Source organism: Mytilus trossulus, chromosome 7 (assembly GCF_036588685.1).
Source record: "Mytilus trossulus isolate FHL-02 chromosome 7, PNRI_Mtr1.1.1.hap1, whole genome shotgun sequence".
In the NCBI taxonomy this organism is placed as follows: domain Eukaryota; kingdom Metazoa; phylum Mollusca; class Bivalvia; order Mytilida; family Mytilidae; genus Mytilus; species Mytilus trossulus.
The window spans coordinates 52,108,098-52,123,189 of record NC_086379.1 but is presented as its reverse complement, the minus strand read 5'-3'; the positions used below and the strand labels follow the sequence as shown (position 1 = coordinate 52,123,189).

Below are 15,092 nucleotides of genomic sequence, written 5' to 3'. Positions count from 1 at the left end.
ATATCTGTGTAAATCAATATAAGAGTACACCGACTTGCTTTTAACGACTTAATGAAGTTAGTATTTATGAACAAAGGATGCACACGTTTGTGGATACTTGAAGCGTATATTACAAAAAGAGACATAGAAAAATAAATAGCCCAACCAATGTAATGTTACCTTTTTCTGACAAAGTTGAAATAAAAAGGCAAAAGATACTCATAAGTGGAAAACTACAAAAAATAAAGTCTACATACCACAGCATAGACGGTTAAAGACTGGGTAGATTGAATCCCACATAAAACTAGGAATGATCTCAGGTGCTCCAAAGTGGTAATCAGATCCTGCTCCAAATGTTGAACCAGGTCGTACGACGTTGCTTATATAAGTACAGACCCAGTGATAGTTCTAATTCGATAGGTAAAAACGCATGTTTTCTAGTAATTTAAATTTAAGAAAGATATGTTTTATAAAACGGGTCATTACAGAAGCACTGACTATTGGGATAATGATACCCTCGTGGAAAAGCTGGCACAAGCAGCATATCGACACCTTGTGAGATAGGGTAACATTTTTGTCTATTGTCTTGAAAAAAGACATTTTTTTTTTATTTAAGTTTTTTATATTTTTTTTACGTGTTTGATGCTTTTGAAAAAATTGTTTTTTCACCATTTCACTTATGCGTATGTATTCTAGTACTTTGATTAATCTTGATAAATGTCTCATAACAAGAGTATCACTGCGGGTGTTATTAATACAGCAGAAAACTGATTCATCATACCTATCAATTTTTTTTCCAGAATGCTTAAGTATGCGGTTTGACAAAGTTATTTGGATTTCGATTTATATGTTGAAGAGCTGAAAAACCAAAGTATGATCGATAGAAAGTGGTTACTGCCAATATTAAAATCAAAACTAGACCAGCCAAACCAGGGAATTCTTCTAGCAGCTGACATGGGTTTTGGTAAATCTTCGATTGTATCTAATATTGTTTGTGCACAACCAAACAGTGTCTGGCATCAACTGAAGAAACATGTTTTAGCTTACCATATGTGTAGGTATGATGTAATAAGTTCATCAAAGCCTGATATATTCATTAAAAATTTAGTTGGCACAATAGTTAAACAAATACCAGAACTTGGGAATTCTATTTTGTCAGATGACCGAGCCTTAGATTTTCTTTATGGTGTAAGATGTAGAGAAGACCCTGTTGGCTGTCTCGAATTTTCTCTACTCAACCCACTGAAGAACGCTTGGAAAGAACGAAGTTTTATCATAATTATTGATGCAATTGACGAATGTCAAACAACAGATGGCCACAGTCTTCAGGATTTACTGTACAAAAGATTGCAATTTTTTCCTAACAACGTCAAATTTTTTATAACAAGTCGAAATATTGAGCAAATTACAAACAAATTCAAAACTCTTGAAACCGTCTTTCTTGATAACCATACACTGGAGAACCATGAAGATGTACGTTCATACATTGATAAAACACGAAAACTTAGTGATAAAGAAGTTGCAAAACTGACAAAAGTTTCAGGTGGAAACTTTCTTCACGTCAAACTATTCTTGAACTATTGCATACAGAAAGGTTCATGTGATTACGATCAAATTCCAGACACTTTAGAAAGAATATATGTGCTAAATTTTGAAAGAGTATTTGGGAAAAAGGGACTGTTTGATAATTTTGTGGATATGTTTGCAGTGTTATGTTCATTACAACATCCTATTGATGAAGATAAATTACTAGAAGTATCAGGAATGAAAACAAACACAAGAGTGCGAGCTCGTCAAATTTTAGGCAACGAGCTTGGACACTTTTTGAAGGTTTCTGACGGTAGGCTTTCGTTTCAACACAAATCACTAGCTGACTTTCTTACAAATTCTTCCAGAAAACATTTGAATTTTTATATTGACATCAAGAGAGGCCACAAACTTTTTGCTAAATTCTTGTTACAATCCTTAAATCTGACAGAAAGCAACAGTTTATTAGAGGTAGTTCATCATGTAGCCTTGTCTAAAGATGTTGATTTTGAAGTGTTGCTCATAAATCAGGTAAGAGAATTAAACCTCGGCCACAATGTAATAGGTACAGAGCTTTTATTTAACGCAGTGAGAGAGTATGATTCGTACGACACGGTACAGTTAATGATAAAATTGATCAGACTTAACGCCTCAAACATCAATGAAGAGCAGTTGTCGCATTCAGCTTTTATAGCAATAGCAAATGAACACGAAGAATCATTCAGAGCGTGTTTGGAAAATGGTGCAAACATCAGTTATATTTATGAACCAATATTTCGGTCAGCAACTGGTGACTATACATATATTTGCAAGTACGTATATTTTTGTAAATACAGTCTTTTACATTTAACCGCTCAAAAGGGATATCTGAAAATTGCAGAATCTTTGCTGGAAAAACAGATTTCATTATTATATCTATACAACTCTTTAGGACTAAATGCTTTTCAGTTGGCTGCTGAACATGGCCATACATCTATAATGGAATTGTTTCTAAATTACAACAGCTCTTTAGTGGACTTTTATTCTCTGTATCTATCAGCACAGCACGGGGAATATAGAGCTGTAAAACTGCAGTTAGGTTATGTTGGCGATGTGTGCAGGCCATGTGTATTATACCCTTATATGCTTAATATGTATAGATCGTGGGTACAATACCATAGTGATGTAACATCAAAGACCAGTGGTATCAAGTATCAAGTGACACTTCACTTCGAGAGTTGGTATGCAAACTTAGATAATTTGTTTAGGTGTGAATCCGCATTAAATGCAGCAACCAGAAATGGACACGTTAATATTATGAAACTTCTTATAAGTAAAAGCAATGATACATTGAATTGTCCTTCATTAGATGGTTCTTTCCCGTTAATATCAGCGGTAGCAAACAACCGAACGGAGCTGTTCAAGATATTGTATGAAACAGGAGCAAATAAATTACAAAGATGTCACAACATGCAGAATCTAACTTACCGTTACTTGATGGAAGATCAAACTTATTTTAATATATCTATGACATATCTTAAACAGCCCTGTCCGCATTTTGGAGGTGTTGAACATTTAGTAGCTATTTATGATAATTTGGATATCATACATCTCACACATGAGAAAGGATATCATTCTTGGTCTTCTAGAGACATTGACGGAGTGACGCCAATTCACTATGCGTTCTGTCACAATAGCATTAACTTCTTGAACTATATTGTATTGGGAAATAGATCTCCATATCCGCTTTCAAATTTAAGATCAAATAATGGCTCTACGCCATTCCATTCTGCAGCTATTTGTAAATCTGTCGCACTATTTTACTTCTTTAGTCCTAGCAAAAACAGTAAGTACAACATAATCCCTGACGTTATGGATAACGAAAACCGGTCTATACTTCAGTATGCATTTTTGCAACCGTTACAGGCGGAGGACTTAGTGAAAATCGATTATATAGGCTATGATTCGTTTACATCATCGCTGTTACATGCTCTAGAAGTTTCGAACCATAATCTACTACGCAGGGATATTTATGGCAGAAACTTTTTACATTACGCAAGCTTAGGTGGAAATTACTTTGCATTTGTACATGCTAAAGATTCAAAAGTTATTCGGTCCATGTTTGGAGACCTGCTTCAACAAAAAGATATATATGGTAAAACTACTTTCGAACTTGCATTTGAAGCCATGTCAGAGCATGATTTGTTTGAACCATTTAAAATGCCTAATAATTGCAGTTTGAATGATATATTTTCATCTTCTTGAGAGTCCTATACACAAAGTCGTGCAGAATGAAAGAAATAGACAATGGACCTTTTCTTCATATTCGTTCCTGGACGGTTTATTTATAAATTATTCTAGCATTTATTTAGATAACTGTTACGACAAAGATGGGTACAATTTACTTCACAGATCTGTCATTGGAGGTCACCCAAAAGCGGTAAAGTATTTACTAGAAAAAGGAATGAACATATTACAAAAAACAAAAGCAAAACGAAGCGCTTTAGTTCTCTCTATACTTTTGGCGCCTTACACCAGTAATGGATCGATTCCGTCGTACTATACAAACCGTTCTAGATTTCGTTCATATAAGTTAATAAACCAAACAGAAACTGAAGACATTCCATTTGATCATAACGGAACTGTAAACTTCGACGATATAGCATCGATACTTCTAATGCATTTAGGAAATTTACAGTTCAATCGTACAAAACTTAAACTTGACATTTGTCCCTATAACAGTGACGATTTGGGATTAATTCATATTGCGTCAGCAAAAGGGATGTTGTCTTTCTTGAAATCATCAAAAGAATTGTTCGGTGATGAGATTTTGAAATGTCGTAATAAGTATGGAGTTACACCAATATATCTTGCTGATATGTATCGTCAAACTAACATTGTACAGTGGCTTGAAAAAATGAATTGTGTTTTTTATCGCCCTGATAAACCCAGTGAGCTTGTTATCGTTTATAACTTAATTGAAAACTATGAATTATCATTGTTGTATGACAGGAGATGTTTCACAAAATTTGGACAATCGTTCAAAGAGTTAACGCGAAATCAGATTTTATTAAATGCACAGGAAAAGATCCTCGTTTACCTATTATGTTTCAAAATCCGATAAAAAGTGATGTTTATCACTATTTGTACTTAGAAATGTTAAAGGATTTTGGCGACCAGGATTTGCAGAGGAGGGCACAATATGAAGATTACTACAGGTTTCTTTTTCAATATGTCTTTAAAAAAAAGTGGCACAATCAAGTGAATTACTTATATAGACTTCTTCTCTTATTTGGTTCGGATGACAGACGTTATATATTTCAACTCTTATTTCACCGGCGTACATCTGCAAAAGGAACACATTATTATCCAATATCTGATTCAACAGTTAAAATTATTCTAGATTCAACATTTAGTAAAAAATACGGAAAACTTAAGAAATTAAAGATGATTTCAGATTTACATAAAAGCTGGTTATCTAATGAAGTAAATTCTGATCTTAAAGATGATTTTAGTCTAATTTTGTACCAGAAATATGAAGATGATCATTTCATTAGAATTCTGAAACAGCATCTCGAGGAAAGTGATGCTGAAAAAATACTAACGGCCATAGTAAAAAGGAATTCCTATACTTGCCAGCATACAACAGCTATGCACTTGATTAACAGCTCAATTCAGAAACTATCCAACATAAAAACAAACGAACAATTAAATAGAGAAGCCATGACATTCATACCAGAGTGCAGTAATGTTTTACCACCTAGCATGAAAATATCATATAATCACATCAATGACACTTTAAGGTTTATTGCAGACTTAAAAGTGCCCGATAAACACAAATTTAAAGCACTGGTAATAGAGTTTGAATTTGAATAGCTGATAACCGTTTAAAATGGAAGAGAGACTTTTGAAACAAACATAATTTAAAGAGCCATATGCAATGAAGTGTTATCTGGAAACACATCAAAACACAAAGAATGAACAATAAAGAAAATGCCTGACTTCACCATTAAAGGTAACCTTTCCTGAAACAACTGTTGGAATTAGGAAAATACAGGCTTCATTTTCGATTGTTGTTTTGTTGCATTTCGTTAACGAAACTGTTTGCGATATCTTCTATTTGTTAACAACAGCTTTGCAATTATAGTGTTATTAGTTCATTTTTTATTTTTTGTTTAGTATGTTATGATCAGATATGAGAATGCCCTTAAAATCTACAATATATACTCAAATGAAATTAAACATTCACACAAATAGAAATATTAAAAAAAATATATCACTAGTATACATTAAACATTTGGCGTTTAAATAAAACAAAAACAAAAAGTAGTTTAAAAATATGGTTCTATACCAGAATATTTATCTATTGTAAAAAAAAATAAAAAAATATTAAATCATACAAGATCATATGTTTTTGATTATTTTTCGTTGTGTTTCTATCGAAGCCATTTTTGATATTTCATCATTAAAAAAATTCTTATAGAAGTTTCATATTGATGGAATTAACTCTTTCAAATGCAATTATCTTAGCTACAGTGTTCTGATGATCCAAATTCTGGTTTCAAAAATATGAACTCGAAGTGACGTCTCTGGTATTAATCAAGACGATATTTTCGTCACTGAAAAATTTAACATCAGGAATATTCATTTATTTTCATCTATGGTTCTATTTTATAATTTAATCACAAATAAAAATATAATTCTGTTATAGATAATGCATATTCAAAGGTGTTTCTTGTTTAGATTACCAAAAACAAAGCAATCTGGACACCACGAGGTGTGTGACAAGAAACACCTTAAAATATGCATTATCTGACTTAAATACCGTCAAAATGAAGAAAATCCTGAACAAATTTCCAGGACTTTCATCCTATTTTACCGATCATTGAAGTGGGATATTTTCTCATACAGACAGTTTGGATAGTTGTTAACTTATCTATTCGTTTGATGTGTTTGTTGTTATTTGATAAGGGACTTTCCGTTTTGAATTTTCTTCAGAGTTCAGTATTTTTGTGATTTTACTTTTTAGGTATAACCACACCCTACGGCTCATTTTCAACATGATTTAAAACTCACTTATCAAACTAAGACATAAACGTTAGGAATCACTGTCCAGTTACACTATTAATGCAAAGAAGCAACTAAATTGTAACGATATACGAAACCAGCTTTATACGACCGCAGAGGTCAAACCCTGAACGGTAATAAGAATTATATACACATTTCATTGAATTTAGTTAAGACAAACTTAAGTTAAGAGAACAAAAACTAAAAAAAAAATCTTCAATTTTTTTATTTGTAGAGGGGTATAACTCTAGAATGGTAATCAAGGTGCTTGTAATCGCCGAATTGTAAAGATTGCTTTAATTTATCAGTTGGTAGTGAAGTGAATATTGCATTGTATATTGTATATAGCATTAATTTAAGTTGATTCAACTACTATTCTGAACCAATAAAGATAACTCCAATTTTCAAAGATTTCATAAGGTATTGGTTTTAGGTGATTCAACAACCATTCTGGACAAAGAAAATAACTCCAATTTATTGTCTTGAAACTATAAAAAAAAAGCTTGTTTTGGGGCCCTTTATTCCTAGACTGTTTGCCTCATAACCCACACAATATATCCCAACCTTCTACTTATCAGCATATGGTATCTTTCGTCCCTCTTTTATGGTATTAAACATTGTGGTACAATTTCAGAACAATTGAGATACTTATACACAAATGTTTGTACTGACGCTAGATAAATGCTCGTTTTGAAAGGGGCACCTAATTCCGAAACCTTAAGAATGATAACCCCCCAAAACCATTCCCAAGCTTCCTTTTGTGGTTATAAACATTGTGTTAAAATTTTATTGATTTTATTCACTAATACTAAAGTTATTATCCGACAACCATCCGTCTTCGGAGGATTCCGATGAAGAACACGACGAAGAAGATGTTATACCAATATACCACCGCAAAGATTTTGCGGTCGTATAAAAACAAGTTCCTCTGTTATCATACAAAGTTACTTTGTAAATAATTTATGCATACAATCTTTATATTTTAAAAGGGATAAGATTTGTTTTCTCTTGTTTCATGAAATTATTAACGCAGGAAGCAGAATATTTGTTCACCAATTTTTCAAGATTTTTTCAAAATATAGTTTTCTCTCTTTCGTCTGGCATTACCTTTATTTTTTGTTCAAAAATTGAAAATTGGGATCTAAAGAACGTGGCTGTTCCTCTGTACAAAATAGCAACATTTTGTTGTTTAATAGAGCAAGTGATATTTCTTTCAGCCTAACACATGAAGAATTGTGTTTGCTGAAATGTTTCATTGAAAGTTTGTATCGTCCAGGTTGTTTCTTTAAAAGAATGACCTGTCGTTCTGAAAGGAAATAAAACCAAAGCATCATGGAAGTTGTGATTCAGCCAATTTTGTAGATTCTCACATTTTTTCCTACCATACTTTCAAGAATTATTATGATACTTCATTTCATTGGAATTTGACATGACTGTGATACAAGTGAGAAGTTTAGCTAGCTATAAAACCTGGTTTAATCCACCATTTTTTACATAAGAAAATGTCTGTACCAAGTCAGGAATATGACAGTTGTTATTTATACGTTTGATTTGTATGATCTTTTGAATTTTTGAATTTTCCTCGGAGTAGTGTTTTTGTGATTTTACTTTTTTCCATAGTTTGATATAAAATTTCTATGCTATTGCCATACGATGGAGAATATTGCAATATTGAAATACCAAAATCATTTGCACCATTATTTTTTTTTTTTTTTTTTTTTTTTTAGAAACATTGGAAATTCAATAGAATGAAATTCAAAACAGTGTGGCTGTGGCTATTGATTGACAGATTAAATTCATCCATTGACTGGGACAATTTACGTGAACGTTTGTCTGAAACGACCACTGTTCACGACGTACCTACGATAGACATTTAAACTGTTGGGTCACCAAAGGTTACTAAACGCCTTTAATTATAAAATAATTCGAAAAATTAATCAGGAATAATATTTATGTTTTGATTTATATAATTGATATAAATCAAAACATCGTGTTATTTCTGATTAATTTTTCTAATTACTTTATTTAGGTGTTGAGAACCTTTGGTGAGCCCATAGTTTAAGAGTCTTTTAAAAGTGCAAAGTGAGCAGTGGTCGTTACATACAAACGTTAATCTAAATTGTCTTAGTCAATGGATGAATTTAATGTGTCAATCAGTGGCCACAGCCACACTGTTTTGAATTTCATTCCAATGTCATAAATAATATTTCCAGAAGACAAGGAGGGGGGAAATGTAGAGTCCTGGTAAGATTGTGGTGGTTGTTGTAAAATTTAGGACATTCCAAGTCTGCGTGATTGTGGAGATCCACGACCAACTTTGAAAATCCTCAAAATATATGTAGTGCAGATGTGACCAGAACTATTTGTAGTAAAATGGTAGGAAGGTCGTAGTGAGGACGTAGTTAGATCACGATGGGCGTAGAATGAAATATGGTGCAATCTGGGAAGGCAATGCTAAATACTTTGCTGAGATCTTACTACGATACCACCGAGGCTATTCCGATTTTCCAATGTCCTTATTGATGATGGAAGTTTTTAACAACCATGACTGATCTTGAAATACTGGGGTCCCAGATTTAATGAAATTTAAATCTAGACTCCTGACCCACCCTCATTCTCTTGATACCCCTACTTTTGGCCGGCACCATGACCTCTTAGTGTTTTTGATACCTTTAGTGGCATGTTTTCTCAATGAAACTGGAGTGTATAATGGGAAAGTCATGATATTTAAAGGAACAAAGACTGTAGTGAAACTTAACGTAGAATGTGGTGTGAAATATTCTTGTTAAAAGAATCATTTTGTATCTCCTCTCTCCAAAAAGACAACATGCTAAGTCACCCACTGGTGTTCTATTTTTTTTTTTAGATAAGAGTTAGTTTTCAGGCTGAAGTTCAAATGCAAATGTGAAGAAATTTAATCATTTAGTCATACTTGTTTTTTGTAGCCAGTTTGGAAATAGTTTAAAATTCTTAGCTGCATTTGATTATTCCAAACTAAAACAATTTTTATATATATACAAGTCTAAATTGAAAACAACATTCAAACGTATGATTGTGTTGGATAAAAACTGCAATTTTTAAACCTATATATGTATAATTCGTCTAAACATCAGCCCAACAATGTTAGATCTGTGAATTTGCTTTTGCAAATTTGTTGTTCTTCCCTCGACGGGATTTGAACTCATGCTACTGAGGTGACACCAAATTGCCTGCACTGTATCTGACGCGCTAGACCACACGGCCACCTGGCCTTCACAAAATATAAAGCTTTCGGTGGCGGGGTGTTACTATTTCTCGTCAGTTTTAATCTAGCATCGCAATACAGTACATGATATATAAGCCATGAAGAAGGAATTGTTTCAGATTATTTGAAATATCTGTTAAAGATCCTACAAATCAAAAGAGTCAGTCACAGAAATAATTATATTTATAGATTATCGTTGATTATCTCAACGAGCTTGATTTTCTCGCTTGAGCTGGTACAGCGAAAGTGAGAAAGCAATCGAGTTGAGATGACCAATGATAATCTGTTTATCGCTATTTTACCTATGAAGACGTTGTCAATTTCAATGTCAATTTCGTTAGTAACACCACGTGTCCTCCTTAGTTTCTAGCGATAATTTTTCCATCTCAAGCGAGAAGCATGATATGAAAATTATCACAAAAAAAGATCAAAGGAAAAATGCACAAAATAGCAATAATTATAGATTATCGTTGATCATCTCAACGAGATTGATTTTCTCGCTTGAGCTGGTACAGCGAAAATGAGAAAGGCAATCGAGTTGAGATGACCAATGATAATCTGTTTATCGCTATTTTACCTATGACGACGTTGTCAATTTCAATGTCAATTTCGTTAGTAACGCCACATGTCCTCCTTAGTTTCTAGCGATAATTTTTCCATCTCAAGCAAGAAGCATGATATGAAAATTATCACATAAAAAGATCAAAGGAAAAATGCACAAAACAGCGATAATTATATACACGTCTGAACCAGTGACAACACTACAATAGATTTATTCATCGAATCACCACCAGTGGTGGTAATACTATTAGTTACACAGTGTGCAATTGTCCTAATACCAGAATTTATTGGGTCAATAAAATGAGGCTAAGCCAAACCTTATATGAATTTTATTGACCCGATAAATTCTGCATTAGGACAATTGAACACTGTGTAACAATTCATCCTGATTTTGTTATATTACATATTGTTGTTTTCAAATTCAATATTAGGACAATATCAACCAAATATATTTTAGATATTTAATCTAAAACTGTGGAAAATTTAAAATATTAAAACTATTATATACACTGACAACAACGACGACGTGATACCAATATATGACCAAATTTATTTCAATTTTTGCGGTCGTATATAAGCAATCAATGTATGACAGGTGTGTGATATAATTTTAAGAAGAGTAGTATTCACAATGTTCTTAATGCTACATTAGGCCAAAAATTGTCAATTTGAAAGGGCCAATTAAAACAATAAACTACAGTCAACAATCTTAACAAACATTTTCAGGCAAACAGTCTCAGAGAGAAGTGTCCACAGAGTGATATAGACAGACTGATAGATGGAAGTGATGGGAAATACTCTCTATTACAACTTACTTCTATCACAGTGAGGTAGGGTTCAAAGAGAAATAACACTATAAAGACGTATATTGAATTTTATCTCATTTTTCAAGACAGGCTAGTAATATACAAATCTTATTATTCCTTTCCATTCACATCATTGTTTCATACATCATATTTCAAAACATTGTTCTCAATGTGTGTACAATACTTAATATTATATTTAGTTTGCTTAGTATAATGTTTGATGAAGGTTATCATATCTGGCTCTAATATTCATTGGGATGAACTCTTCTTTCTGCTTTTTCTCAAGATTACTGCTTAGAATTCTGGAAGTTTGCCTTCATTTTCTACATGATATATAATATCAGCTAGAGCATATTCTATCATTGTCTGGGAGGCTGCATCTGACATCTGTAATCATAACATATAAATATTTAAATATCAATATAAAAATAAGGATATGTAGTCTTATTGTCAACACTGTTTCAAAAGTATTGTTGTTTTTCTCTTCTCTTTTTCTTTGGTAAAACTGAATAAAGGATAAGTAAAATGTTGAGTCTTTTTCTCAGAAGGAAACATGATTTGGTGGATAGTTGTCCGATACCACATCTTCTTATAATTGAAGGAATGTACAGTAAATTTTTAAAAAGTGTTATAGCATAAGCAAGAACAAGCGTTTTTGAGTTATTGTTCGACATGTTGATGACAGACGGACTGACAGACAACAGTATACCATAATATTGTAAATAGTGTATAAAAACTTATGGTGACCCAAATGTTTTTAAATAAATTCTTCAGCGTTTCATAAGAGCTTTTTTCTAGTATTCTATATCAAAGTTCTGACACTTATAGAAATAAGACCATGTGGTATGAGCGCCAATGAGACAAATTTTCTGTATATAAAAAAGAAGATGTGTTATGATTGCCAATGAGACAACTATCCACAAAAGACCAAAATGACAGACATTAACAACTATAGGTCACTGTACGGCCTTCAGCAATGAGCAAAGCCCATACCGCATAGTCAGCTATAAAAGGCTCCGATAAGACAATGTAAAACAATTCAAACGAGAACTATAACCCATAAAAAGTTGGTCAACTATTCACAGCTTGTAGCCTGAAAACATACATGGTGACCTATCATTTTCATTATATTTTTTTTATTTAAATGTTGATAGTTACTAAAGAATTGACTTAGCTCATAATCTGGGAAAATCCGAAAAAAAAATCCTGAAACAATTCAATAATAGAAGGGGTAAAACTTCAGTACCTGTATGTGTGCTTTCTTTCTGTGGAGGTTAAGGAATCTTTTTAAGGGCGAGTTCATAACAAAACGTTTTTTTTTCTTTCTGTTTACAAATGACTGAGTTTCAAAGATCAGCAAAATAGCACAATATCTCAAATAATGTATACCGTACTAATAACAGGTATCTGTGCAACCTTTCTGTGCAGTTTCAATTTGTGTTGTATACTGTTTGAAATGTTGATTGTAGAAAATGGGAATTCTCTTTTGTAAATTTAGCTGAAAAATTACTATGTTCATATGTCTTTATAAATGCAAAACATTTCCTTAAACAAAAGCAAGTGTACAACTTCAATATGCACACTAGCCTTCTGTCAAGTCTCAAATATCTGTGTTAAAATGGTTGCGTAATTAAATAACACAAAAAAGTGCACATCCACTATGCCAAACTGTCCCTCGTCATTGTAATATAAAAAGAAGATGGGGTGATTGCAAATGAGACAACTCTTCACAAGAGACCAAAATGACACAGAAATTAACAACTATAGGTCACAATACGGCCTTCAACAATGAGCAAAGCCCATACCACAAAGTCAGCTATAAAAGGCCCCAAAATGACAATGAAAAACAATTAAACGAGAAAATAAACGACAACCACTGAATTACAGGCTCCTGACTTGAGACAGGCACATACATACATAATGTGGCGGGGTTAAACATGTAAGCGGGATCCCAACCCTCTCCTAACCAGGGACAGTGAGAAAGACTCAAAACTGAATATTATTCTATATTGATCTGTTATCTTTGCTAAGTATTAATCAATTTTCCCAAATAAGTTTCTTACTGGTCTGTAATCCTTCAGTCCTTGTGGTTTACATTTGAAATCTGGCCCAAAGTTCATTCTTACCTACAATAGAGGTAAAAAATAAGTACATATAATTTTCAGGTTTCAAAAACTAAATTGCAATACTATAGTTGAATGTCCCCTGCCTATATACAGCTTTGGAATATGTTTACAAGTTACAGGTATGCTGCAATAGTTCAAAGATAGTCAAAGTTCAAAATATCCAGCTTGAAGTATAACCCTTATCATATTGACTTAAGCTACGATTTACATTTTTCCTATATGAAACAGAACTAGGAACAGTGGCATTATACTGTTAGATGTGCTTTACTGTCTATCTATATAATCATTTGGCCTGTCTTTTTATATCTCCAGTTTCTTATGCCCATTGAGCCATTTGATGATTAATTAGATGGCTTACAGTATCAAATATGTTAGAAATGTTGATACATTATAACTGTTTCATGATTTTTTTATTGTCTCCTGTGGAACTTATGTATTGTTTAGATTTAGAATGCTAATCAAAATCAAAATTTTTAAATTTGAGTTATTTGTGGGGTATTAATTTGGCAGCTAATCTATATATGACAAAACTAAAGCAATATTTGTTATGTATATGAAATCAGATCTATTATTTATTTTATTTGAAGACATAACAGTAATATCAGGCCAATTATCTCCTTAAACGCAGATTCTCCTCTGAATAATAATCTGTTTTTCCCCGTAAAATTGATTTGATATTTCCTCTTGATTTGTTTAAAACCCATGGTGCATGAACATATCCCTATTTTATTTTTTTTTATTTTTAAAGGGTGCTCTATAAGTTTTCTTTATTATATCATATTATTATATTATACATCATATATCGTATTGTGGTTGTTAAATAAACTTACCCTACAGTTTCTATACAGTGACAATGCTGGATAATACATTCCATCAAACACATCTTCAAATGCAACACCTTGAGATACTCCATTTTTATACATAATCATCTAAAATAAATCAAAATAAAGATTTGAGTTATCTCCCTTTAACTGTAAAGAATTAAAAGAATGCATTATTCTTATTTTTGCATACAATAAAATGTATTTATTTTTTACATTACTGTGTTGCTTAAAATTAAAAGTGTCACAGTAAAATTTTGGTTTGCTTGCTTGTTTTGTTTGTATACATGTTTACTCAAGCTTTGTTATTAAGATTGACATCTCCAACAATATACATGGTTAAAACTGTATATATTATATCAAAATTTGATTGGGCCTTATCCCAATTACAATTGTACAATATACAAATATAACACGCAAGCTAACCAAAGTCTTGCTCTACATGCATATGAAATTAGTTCTTTTTTCATTGATTGTTTATAGGTCTCATAAACATAAACTTTGATGGGTCATTGTAAATCTGTTTACAACTAGTAAAACATTACAAATGAGAAAACTAACGGCCTAGTTTATGTATAAAATAATGAACAGCAATCAAATATGTAACATAAGTATTTATTCTAAAATAGACCTAATCATAAACTTCACTAAATGATGTCAATAATGCTTTTAGTTTAGCAGTAAAGCCGTACATACATATATCACTTCAATGCAACACAAACAACAACACTACTGTATTATTTCTTATATTATGGATTCATTATTATTCGTTGGATGCCAATTTTCAGGGATTTCCTGGGAACAGATAAACCCCGAGATTAAAAAATCAACGAATAACAAAATGTCTATAGGCTTGTATGCCGACTTTGACAAAACCACGAAATTGAAAATCCAAGAACATGTACTTTTTCCTTAATCCACGAAAATTGGAACACACGAATATAAATGAATCCACAATATTATCCACTCGCCCTTTACACTG

General features: G+C 32.3%; 2 protein-coding genes across 2 annotated transcripts in view; one reads left to right on the top strand and one right to left on the bottom strand.

The window, feature by feature from the left end:
• The first annotated feature begins 803 nt into the window (after positions 1 to 803).
• On the top strand, positions 804 to 3,750 carry LOC134726509 (protein TANC2-like). The gene has a single exon (XM_063590914.1). The coding sequence runs from the start codon at positions 853 to 855 to the stop codon at positions 3,748 to 3,750; it is 2,898 nt and encodes a 965-aa protein (XP_063446984.1). The 5' UTR covers positions 804 to 852.
• A 7,467-nt stretch (positions 3,751 to 11,217) lies between these two features.
• LOC134725257 (set1/Ash2 histone methyltransferase complex subunit ASH2-like) overlaps positions 11,218 to 15,092 on the bottom strand; it is a 56,830-nt gene continuing 52,955 nt past the window's right edge. The window contains exons 16-18 of the mRNA XM_063588928.1: positions 14,120 to 14,218; positions 13,227 to 13,289; positions 11,218 to 11,550 (exon numbers count right to left, since the gene is read on the bottom strand). Coding sequence (XP_063444998.1) covers positions 11,458 to 11,550; positions 13,227 to 13,289; positions 14,120 to 14,218 — 255 coding nt within the window. The 3' untranslated portion in view covers positions 11,218 to 11,457. The remainder of the gene's footprint in view (positions 11,551 to 13,226; positions 13,290 to 14,119; positions 14,219 to 15,092) is intronic.

Coding starts and splice junctions, on each gene's coding strand:
- LOC134726509 (XM_063590914.1), top strand. CDS start 853: ATGATCGATAGAAAGTGGTTACTGCCAATATTAAAATCAAAACTAGAC.